General features: G+C 32.1%; 1 protein-coding gene across 5 annotated transcripts in view; it reads left to right on the forward strand.

Moving 5' to 3' along the window:
• Snap25 (Synaptosomal-associated protein 25kDa) overlaps window positions 1-8424 on the forward strand; it is a 44417-nt gene extending 35993 nt beyond the window's left edge. For all 5 annotated transcript variants that reach the window (XM_046636402.2, XM_069137779.1, XM_046636403.2 and 2 more), the window contains one exon: window positions 920-8424. In XM_046636402.2, coding sequence (XP_046492358.1) covers window positions 920-982 — 63 coding nt within the window. In that variant the 3' untranslated portion in view covers window positions 983-8424. The remainder of the gene's footprint in view (window positions 1-919) is intronic.
• Window positions 8425-11873: the final 3449 nt, after the last annotated feature.

Genomic DNA, 11873 nt, shown 5'->3' on the forward strand with positions numbered 1-11873 from the left:
TATTCAATGTATATATAATATTAGTGAAAAGCCGTTAGACTCCACTTTTTTTTTTTCTTTTTTGTTTTTTTTCCTAAACATAATTTTCGCCTATATCGCACGAGCCGAAATACGATTCACAGCGTAACCTCGCTCTCGTCAATCGGGAAGGAAAATGTATAGCTGTGTCATCTGGTGGGAAGATAACGCGTCACTCTGAGCGGGCCGTATTTAGTTTTAAAATATTTTTTTCGTCTCATTTTTTGCGGTATATAGAGTCCTTGCGAAATAACTAAAGCTTCACAATTTGCACAGAGTATTCTGTAGTTTCATATTCGTGTAATTGACCGAATAAAATTTGCCGATGGCTCAGCTAATCGCAAGCCATACATGACCCTATTTTCTTTCCCAATTCTGGAAGTGCACAGGCGCTCAACGTCATTGACTGTCAGTGTTGCCGTTTCTGGTACAATTACAATTTTCTAGTACATCTCAACCGGTTTTTTTTTTTTTTCACGTGTGTAATATCAATTGATCCTTTAAAACACAGACAACGACTCTGCTGACAGGGTAAGTAAAATTATACATACACGCACAGTTTGAAACGTGTCGAAAATAATACATCGGTGTAATTATCGTTGTCTTTTCTTGTTTTTCAACGAGGAAAAATTAGAAGAAAAATATAAATCGTGGAATTTCGTGGACTCTGATGGAATGACTTTCACGTAATAATATTCGCGGTCGAGGTTGAGGAAAAGTCATATAATATCTAACAAAAATAAGTTAATTGATAAATAATAAATGAGACGTGATGAATTTTGACACTTTTTTTTAATTTTTTTTTTTTTCACTCCTCTTTTGTCTCTTTTATTATCTTTTTCTGCACTCGTATCACGCAAAGTTGCATTGGTTTTATTCTTGTGTGAATTTCAATACGCAGGGAGAGTCGAACGAGACGAGGATACAGGTGGCCAACGAACGCGCTCATCAGCTACTTAAATAAGTTTCCCCGAGAATACGTTCTAATGAAATCGAAATTCAGATATTTTGTTGTTATTATTATTATCATCATTATCATTATTATTACACATATATCTATTACTATACTTATATATTATCCCAACACCTTGCCGACACGTATCTGCATGTAGAAATGTATACGTGATACACATGTATATGTATATATCCCGTCATACTTACACCTTATCAGTTATTATTATTATTATTATTATTATTATTATTATTATTGCTTCGTAACTAATAATATTATTTAATCCACCGTATAACGTAATAATCAATTAATCGCGATTGCTTCGCGGTTTCACTTTTCCTTCCTCGCCTCCCGTAATTTCGGAATTATATTAATTTCGGAGTATAGATTAATATTTATAATAGACATAATATTATTGTACTTAAACGATTATCGGGAGAATTTGTGGAGTTTGGAAAATAGTGTTTGTTTTTAATTTTTTGCTCCCCCCCCCCCCCCCCGTCTCTTCGATATTTCGACATAAATTTCAAAGTTCCTCGACCTGCCAATCTCCGTTTATAATCGGATTTTTTTTCTCGCGTAACTTGATTAAGTAATTTTTACTGTTATCATTATTATTATTATTATTGTTACTATTATTATTATTATTATTACATTCGCGACGTTCCTAACCGACGGCATTATTAAACTTATTTTTATTATTGTCTTTGTCGTTATTTGTTTAATCGGTGTCGTCGTCATCATTACTCTTGTTGTTATTAATATTATTATCATCGTAATTAATATTATTGGGGGGAAAAAAAAAAAACTTACATCCCAAAATACTGGTGTCGACTAATACTGCGAGAAAAAGACAAAAAGAAAATTATGATATTATTAATAAAGGAAGAAAGAACGAAAACAAAAACGGGAAGATTGTTGAAGATAAAAAATGGAAAAAGGAACAACGTAGAAAATTTTGTTTTGCTTTATTTGATTCGAATCGATGAAATTTGACTTCGGTTTTTTTGCGCGAATGAAATTTCTGCTAAAAATTATTCAATTTTATCCTTTAAATTATGTGCACGTATACATGTGTATATTTTTTTTTTTCTTCCAATTCTACGACAAGTGGAAAAAAAATTGCAAAACATGATCCAAACAAAAGTGAAAAAGAAAATTTATATTGCGTGTGTGTGTGGTGTATAGGGGGAGTCCAACGAAACGAGGATCGCTGTGGCCAATCAGCGTACGAACAAGCTGCTCAAGTCGTAAGAGAAAAAAATGAGTAACAAACAAAAACGTAGTAATGAAAAAACCGAAAAAAAACAAAAACCGAAAGAAAAGAAAAAAATATACATTTCGGACGGACGATGATTATTGACGCTATTCGTCATCTTCACCTCCTTCATCTTCTGCGCCTTCACTTCCGCTTCCTAAACACGGGATTATAATCATCGATCAAAAAGAGGTCCTCCATTTATATATTTATATATACATCTACGTTTAAATTATTAAATATTGTATGATATCGATATTGTTATTAATTGTTATAATTTATAATTCTTCTCAACCAATGAAAAAAAAATTTTTTGTCACCCCTCTTACTCGTGTAAATGTTGTAGCATCATTAATGATTGTTGCATACCACGATTTTAGTTCAACTTCAAATTTGATCGAAACGTGATCCCAATTTTTTTTTTTTTCTTTTTTTTTTCTCTCTCAAACTTTCGAATAGAACATGTAGCGCATGTTTAAATTTTATAAAAGCATACATATTATGTGTATGTGGCATGAATATTGACGTGTATAATCGATGGACTACAGTATTATATATATATAAATAATATAATAAGCGCATTGAGCAATAATGATATTCTATTGTCTGTCGTGATCAGTGTGTATTTTCTTTTCTTTCTTCATTATTGTGTGCTTTTTCAGTCCCTGTCGTTCGTTTTTCAATTACTGTTATTTTTTTTTTTTTTTTTTTTTTTTCTCAGCACCTTTTATCCTCAAACTTGAGGCAAAGATCGAAAATGATTCACATTCACGCCTTCTCGTACTACATTGTGATACATATTAGAAACATATGTTTGCACATCCGATGTGACACGGAAATTTCAAATATTTTTCAAAAATTTCAGTAGCATACAACGCAAGTTTTTCTTTCTTTTTTTTTTTTTATTCTATCTTTACCAACCTTCGAACTATTCGAAACAAATTGTTCACCGTACAATTTGTTGCTCAACTTGTGCGCAAAACCGACGCGATACAATATTATACATACACTTACGTTTATGCACATGTTACATACACAATGTCGATGAGAAGAAAACCGACATATCCCTTCGTTATACACTTATATTCATACATATGTGAAAAATTTATCATCGAACACGTCACTCCGATATTCATTTTTCGGTCGTTGTTATTACTATCGTCGTTTTACGCGTTGACAAAGAAAAAAAAAAAAAAAAAAAATGCAAGGATTTATTTCGTGATTGGTAATATTTTCCCGTAATATTTGCATATGTAAATATATTTACACAATATATCACCTACCCCTGAATGCGTAAGAGTAAACTCGTAGAATTGGTTTCTCATTTTTGTTTCATGGTAAAAAAAACGTTCGGTTCAATATTTTTCTCCGGATCTTTTCTTTAAGTAGAAATAAAAAACAAAAAAAAAACAAGAACAACAAGAAACAAAATGACATCATCATCATTTTCTTTCCCCGTTTTCATCCCACAGATGAAATCATTTACTCAGGCAGAGAAAAAAAAATTTCCCTTTATACAATAATATAACAAATTTACGAGGACCTCTTCAACGATTTTTTTTTTTTTTTTTTTTGTTTGCAGAAACTGTTCCTTGAAATAATTCCAATTACTATTAACATCACAACTCCGACTCAACTATACAATACGTATATTTATAATATATACAGATTTTTCATTCACAGCAAACAAGAAAACTCTTCTCTAGCTCTTTAACATCACGTCGAAATTCACCTGCGTGTTATACGACGAGAAAAAAAAAAACAAAAAAAAAAATAAAAATAAATTCGAAAGGGATACTTGTACATCACACACACGCCGCAATATATCTATATATCTATTATACTATATACCAACCATAATACCTACGCATATATACCTATGTATACTTCAACGGAAGAAAAATCAAGAAAGGAAACAGTTAAGTTCGCCCAGCTACAAAAATATATACACAGCATGCGATGTGAATAATTGTTGAATAATTTACAACAATGACAACAACAATTGCCGCTGCTGCTGCTGCTGCTGCTGCTGACGCTGTCATGCTGCTGAATTTTTTTCAATTTTTTTTTTATCGACAAAATTTTTATTTGAACCATTTATTTACAGTTTCTTTTCTTTTTATTATATTCCTTCCTCGCTCTTATCACGTATGTTATACATATGTATATGTATGTGTGTGTTGTTTGTTTGTTTTTTGTTTTTTTTTTTGTCTTCTTTTCTCGCAATATTAATGGCTTCTCTTTCAAACTTCGAATCTGTTATAATATACATATATATATACCAGGCAATTGTTACACTTGTAATAAATCGCTACAATTGTTATTATTATTATTACTATAGGTATACATACGTATATATATACACATATGTATGTATATACTTAATTATAATTGTAATTAACATTATTAGTATTATTCTGATTATTACTTGTTATTATACATACAAGTTGAGGTATAATTATTACTGGATTTTCTTCGACGAAAATTGAAGAAGAAAAATTGAAAAAAAAAAAAAAAGGAAAAAGTACCAAAAAGAGCAAGAGAAAGGAAAAGATACACTAATATTTCAAACAGATTGGATAATATACATAAATATATAATATATATATACACATAAATTTACCCATTACATACTTGGAACAATATTATTGTACGTCTGAATAATTTTCATTATCATTATCATTGTTATTGCTACTTAAACTCTCGAAATAGAAAATGAATCGACGGTGATCGGTAAATCTCGAAAAAGGAGAAGTAAAAAAAAAAAAAAAAACGTACACGTTAGGTGAATATATTTCATCGTTTCTGTCGTCAATTTTGTTTTCCCAATTAATCGGTCGACTTACTCGAGACAAGCTCTTTGGGGTTTTCAACGTTATTTTATTAATTATTTATTACTATTATATGCCACACACATACACACACACACACACACTATGTGCGAGATCACGGTAAGATTAACTCCAAGAACAAATCAAACGAACAAAAAAAGTAAAAAGAAAAGCAAATAATAATCGACACTTGTAAATTGTTAAATATACATATTGTAATTGCATTGGAAAGAATTATAGAGAATGATAAGAAATTGTACAGAGATTTTAACGAAAAAACAGATCGGAAAGCGTGTATCGTGTATTTAAGTGGTAACATCATTTCGAGCAACCGCCGAAACCAATCAACCGTTCAACGTATTCTATAAAATGTCTCTTTCTAGTTTTTGCTCTTGCCTTTTGAACATTAATTTCTTCTTCTTCTTCTTCTCCTTCTTATCCTTCTTCTTCGTCGTAATCTTAGATTTTCTCAACGCGACAAAAAAAAAAACAAACTTGAAAACAACTATAAATCCTTGATAAAGAATTGATATAGAAATGAAAATGGGTTAAAAGTTTGATAAAATTGATGCAGACGAAATCAAAAGTAGTTTAACGAAATATGAATTAATCGTAAGCCTATATGTATATAGGTATAATTTGTACAGCGCGGTATATTAACTTAATCGATGTTTTATACGATAAGAGAATGTTCAAAGAGTGAGAGATAAATAGATAAAAAGAAAAAAGATAATGTGTAAAATACGACACCAACGATCGCAATAATTTCATCATATACGGGTAAGAATAAAATCTATACGTTAATGTATAACGAAGAGAACGAAGAAAAAAATTAAGATTAATTTTTTTTTTTTAAACATATATGTGTATGTATATTGAAAAACAGAGAGAGAGAGAGAGAGAGAGAGAGAGAGAATTATTGTTGTATCACCTAGATTTTCCATTCTGCTAACAAAAATATTTCATATCGGTTTTTTTCTAAAATCATTTTGTCCCGTATTCGGCGATTGCTTGAAAAAATTGTTACTTATACATTATATATAATATATTGTATACTATGCGTGGGTGGGCAAAAATATAAGAAGAAATGTTACAGCGAGAATGAAACGATGGAAATATTGATTTAATTAATCTTTTAGCCTATAACTACATTGTTATTATTATTACGTAATAATGTAGTATATAGTGATATATATAGTATAAAAAAAAAAAAAAAAAAATGCGTTACAACACCTTAGTATTTTAGCCCAATATAGGGAAACTTAAACAGCTGGGCTATTTATATGAATACGGCTTGTTTACACGAATATTAACATACAAAGATATAACTATTGAGAATTGTTACTGCGGGATGGAGCAATATTATTATTATTGTTGTTATTATTATTTTCGTTTCTTGGTTTTTTTTTTGTTTCTTTCTCATTTTATCATCGCATTAAACGACGAAGAAATGATAAGGAGAAGAGTGATGGGGGAAAAAAAAGAAATATAAATAGATATATGTATTCTGTTATTAATACCCCGTATTATCATTATACTATTATGATATTATTGTATGCGTCATTATCGAATTATTATTAGAGAAAATTATTAATATACCTTGACTATATATATATATAGTATTATTAAGAGAAGACAAGTAAATGAATAATTTCAACTTTATGCATACATAATTATATGTATGTATACGTATGTGTATATACCTATATATACATGATGAACGACGATTAGTTGTGCGAGAGAAATTTAAAAAATTCAGACATATATCGATATGCGTGTTACATTGATTAGCTTCTTGTTTGAATACGATTAGATGCTGTCGAAGGCAACGGCGATTGTGTATTTATAATGACGACGAATCGAGTGAGTAGAAAAAAAAAAAAATAAAAATAAAACAACAGTAATTACCACGCAGGTTGAGGCAAAAAAATTAGGCAACGAAAGTACGTTCGATTTTTTCTTCTTATTTCGCTAAACGTTAATTACATACATAATTAAATAAAACAACATTCTACGTTACGGTCATTATTTTTTCCTCAATTTCGCACAATTTCCTTTCAAATTGTTTCTCTCGTTTGTCGCAAAAGCTGTGAAAACAATATTATTTTTTTTTTCTTCTCCTTAAAAATCAGTCGTCGAGCTTGAAAAGTGAAACGCGTGAGAATTGATATTTGCGTTAAAAAAATGTTATCGTTTTTATTATTGTTATTATAAATACGCGTCGGATTGAAATAATGAACGGGGGAGGGGGGAAAAATAAATGTAAATAAAATGTGTATATAATATCTATAATAAATAAAGTTAAGTTTACCGCTTTAAATTCTACGTGTAATAGTAATAATAATAATAATAATAATAATAATAATAATAATAATAATAATAATAATAATAATAATACGTTATTATTGATATAATATAAAAATTTGAAGCATCTCCTAGCGTTCGTGTGTATAAAATTTTTTCGCAATCGCTGGCCAAGTTATACATATATATTATTATTATATATAAGCGATTTCGATTTCCAAGTAGTTGCTTGTTAAATTATTAAAACAGATATAATAATGCAAAGTTTATCACTGCACTATTTGAATTAAAAAATTTTAAAACTTTTCCATATTGATAAGAATATTATATCATACGAGCAGAAAAAAAAAAAAAATAAACAAAATAAAAACGAATTGAAACAAAAATTTAAAAAAAAAAAAAAAAACTCGAAAAATTGATGGTGCAGGAGAGAAATTCTAAAAAAAAAAGACGATGAATTAATATTATGATATAGAAAATTTCGTTCGAGGCTATGCAGTATAGAGACGAACAGTAGAAGAAGAAAGAACTAAAAATTGTTGAAACTTAATAATATTTTATTATAATATACTTACCATATTAGTATATAGGTATATAAAATATCATAATAATGAATAGCGAGGCTAAATTATTACTCTTATTATTGTTGTTACTATTATTATTATTATTATTATTATTATTATTATTGCGAGAACTTGAGCGGTTTTTGGTGATGGGCAAACAGCTGTGATTGTATGTACGTATATATATCACATATCCGGTGTTCCGCGACCGCGAATTTTCAGTAACGGTGGTATTAGAACGTCAAGTTGATAGTTGAAAAAAAATTATTCACCCGGGAAACAAAAAAAAAAAATATCAATAAGCAAATGGATAAATAAATGAAAGCTTAAATCGAATGAAAAGAAGTAAACCCGGTTATAAGAAAGAAAATAATAATCGTAATCTTAATTGCGAAAATCAGTAGCTCGGAATAATGCGGGAATTACAAGAAAAAAAAAAAAGAAAAGAAAAAAACAACAAAGAAACGAGAATGTAATATTTGAACAAATAAACAAAAACAGCTGAATAAATAAATAAATAAATAAATAAATAAAGTAGATATTTCTGTCCCGCGTTCTATACCGATTCAAAAGGCGTGTATGATAAATGCATACACAAATTATACCGGCGGTAATAATGTATTATAACATACTATTTACATGAAACAATAATGATGATATTTAAATTTGGCTAAATCTGTACGGTACATACCCTAAATAATACATAATATAACCTTTATTTGTTTATTTGTTTATTTTCTCATTAGTTTGATTATTGTTGTTGTTGTTGTTGTTATTATTATTATTATTATTATTATCTATTATTTTTTCTTTTTCAATAATTCATCTCATCTCTGTTGTAACGAACAATATTACAACAGTCTATAATGCTATATTTATCTTTATACTTATAATTATTGATAATAATCAATCTGCGACACACACAAATATCAATTGCAATATTACTACCGTCATTATTATTAATATAGTATTTAGTATTTATTTATAATATTTAATTTCAATAATGTGTCAAAATAGTCTTTTTCGCATACACACCCTATTTGCTCCATGCACCCTTATTATTATCTAAGCATATATTCTATATTACGATATACGTGTCCGTCTATCTCTGTGTCTGTCTGTCTGTCTGTCTGTCTGTCCGTCTTGTCTCTATCCGTTCGTCTCTCGACTATACATATTTGTCTGTGTGTGTATGCATGGCGTAGGAACATAAATTTTAGAGAGAGTCGAGGTGAAGCGAAAAAAAGAAAAAAATGAATAGAACAAATAAATCAAGTGAGAAAGAAAAAGAAGGAAACTCGAAGCAAACAAATTTCGTCCTCTTCCCTACGTCGAAAGTTCTTTTTCTTTCCGTACACAAGGTTTCCCATTTTTTGCAAAATTTTCGCAATTCGTTTCATATATACGTATATGTATGCCTCTCACCCTCTTCCGTAACTTACACGCAAGTCCTGTGAGCCACGTTTTCCAATGCTTTGCAAATTTAATATATACAGCTGTTGATAAACGGAAAAGAGAAAAGATGAATCTGGATATAATAATTATTGATTTGTAAAAATGAGCAACGAAAAGGAATAATGATGAGAGGTATTAATTAACGATGATAATTAACGTGGCACGGGGCTTGACGTTATAATATTATGCATACTGTATACACAAGATTCTCTGTATATTATGTATAATTATCGCAATAATAAATACCTCTAAGCAATAATAAATATATTATGTAACGAACGTATTCATTTTTACAATATTATACATATATACATGTGTATATATATATATATATATGTATGTATGCATGTATATACATCTTAACCTGCACATATTGAACAGCGAAAGAACTGAAAAAGATAATAGTAAAGTGAAAAGTTTTGTCAATACCAGAAAAAATTTTGCTGGGATCAACGGTTGGATTGGTTTTTTAGTTCCTTTCGCTCCGTTCGCGAAATCATCTTTACGAGTATCTATCTTATCGACGATATATTTGTGTAACTAACATTATACGATTACAGCGTCAAATATTAATCGTAACGCATAAATACGAGTTTATATATATATATGTATATTCTTTATTCGCTATGTATGACAGTAATTAGAGCGATGAAAATGAAAAGTGTATATCAAAGTGGAAGAAAGTATTGCAAACATAGAATTTCATTATATAAGAATAAATTTCACTGCTTCGCTTTTTACTAGTACATAGCAAAGTAATAATGAAGAAAGCGTTGATAGGTAAAAACTAAAATTAATCAAGACAGCAAACATTGCTTATAGTTGTACTATTATTATTATTATTATTATTATTATTATTAATATTACATTATTGTTATAGTATTACATTGAATTACAAAAATGCTCTTATATAAATTCCATATTACACGTATACATACATACAATATACATGTATATTATAGTATATTTGAATTCTTAGCAAGATTAAAAGAAGCAAGAAAAGCGTATGAACATAAAATAAATTATAAATAGAATTATTAAGATTGTATCGCAATTGGTATGTAAATATTATATTCTGCCTAGACATAAATTCGTTGATATTAGTTTGCGGATGAAGCGCGTTAAGGGAAAAATTTTCCCGCATCTCACGGTTGAAAATTCAGAGTAAAAAAGGGTGAAACCTGCGCGATCATCATCCGTTGAATCTCGGGGGTTTCGGGTTGCCCTGTAGGTTCGAAAATCTGCTATTGAATCTGGTTTCGTGAAAACGCGGATTCTGGGGACAATTAACGGTTCTCCGAGAGGCCTGATTGCTGCCGGAAATCCGGGGGCAGATCCGGGTTACGGGGGGCCTGGGGTTCGGGACGTAGGTTGGTATCGGCGGGCGGCTTCCGGGAGTCGGCCGGGAAATCCCGGCGGTTCGAAGCGGGCGTTGCACGCTGGAAATCGGGATCGGCGGCGGGGTTTCCAGAGGGTGGTGCGCAGTCCTTCGCATCATCGTGTCCTGAACGGTGCCTCTGAATCTGCCGTAGGCGTCGGAGGGGTTGAATCGGGCGCAGACGCGACTCCTGAGGGATCTGCCGTCGTCCGTTATCCTGCAGGACCGCGGCTCGCTGAAGTCCCGACGCTGCTGAGAATACGGGCTCATTTTGTACTCGGTAGACAGCTCGCGGCAGAACTTCTTTAGCCGGATCTCGTCCTCCTCTTCCATCGAGTCCCGTGACGCCGATTTTTGCCCCGAAGAGGAGGATGAGGAGTCCGTTGTTCCATCCTCCCTATCGAACCCCGATTCTGATACCCGACACTCCGGGGACCCTCGCATCTTTCTAAACTTCCAATCGCTGCTGGTCGTGTTCCTGGACAGTCCCATAGCGCTCGAGGAGCTCGCGGGCCTCTTCCTCTTTTTCTTCTTATTCATCTTCTTTGGTATAATAAAATCGGGCCTTGGTCTCTTCTCTGCGGGAACGATTTTCTGCGGCAACGACTTCTGCATGGCACAGTTGACGCCTACCACGCGGATCGTGGGGGACGGAGGCGGGGTCGGAATAGCCGGTTGCTTGCAGCTACACGTCGACGACTTTTGATCCTCTTCGATCAGGCCTTCCGTACTAACGACGAGGTCCGGTGTTTTCGGCGATTCGTATTCGTCGCAGAGGCTCTTCTCGGTCTCTTCGAGTATCGGGAATCCGGCTTCATCCGCGGACCCGTGAACCAGACGCTCGTAAGTCTCCGGACTAGGCATGCTGCCTAGAATCCAGCCGAGGTAATGGCTTCTTCTGGGACCAATGTAAAGGGCGTTGCTGTGCGCGGTCTGCAATAGTCGGGACAAAACCGCCAGCACCATCTTCGGAAAGGGGTGCAAGATGATTGATTCGCCGTGTTTCTCGGTCAGTAGTAATACAAGGCCGGTTCTGGATGCAAATTCCTATCACCGACACACTTACCTGGTAAATGGCCATCAAGACCAGACCAAGCGTGATCAGACCACCGAC

This window comes from Neodiprion pinetum, chromosome 7 (assembly GCF_021155775.2).
Source record: "Neodiprion pinetum isolate iyNeoPine1 chromosome 7, iyNeoPine1.2, whole genome shotgun sequence".
Taxonomy (NCBI): domain Eukaryota; kingdom Metazoa; phylum Arthropoda; class Insecta; order Hymenoptera; family Diprionidae; genus Neodiprion; species Neodiprion pinetum.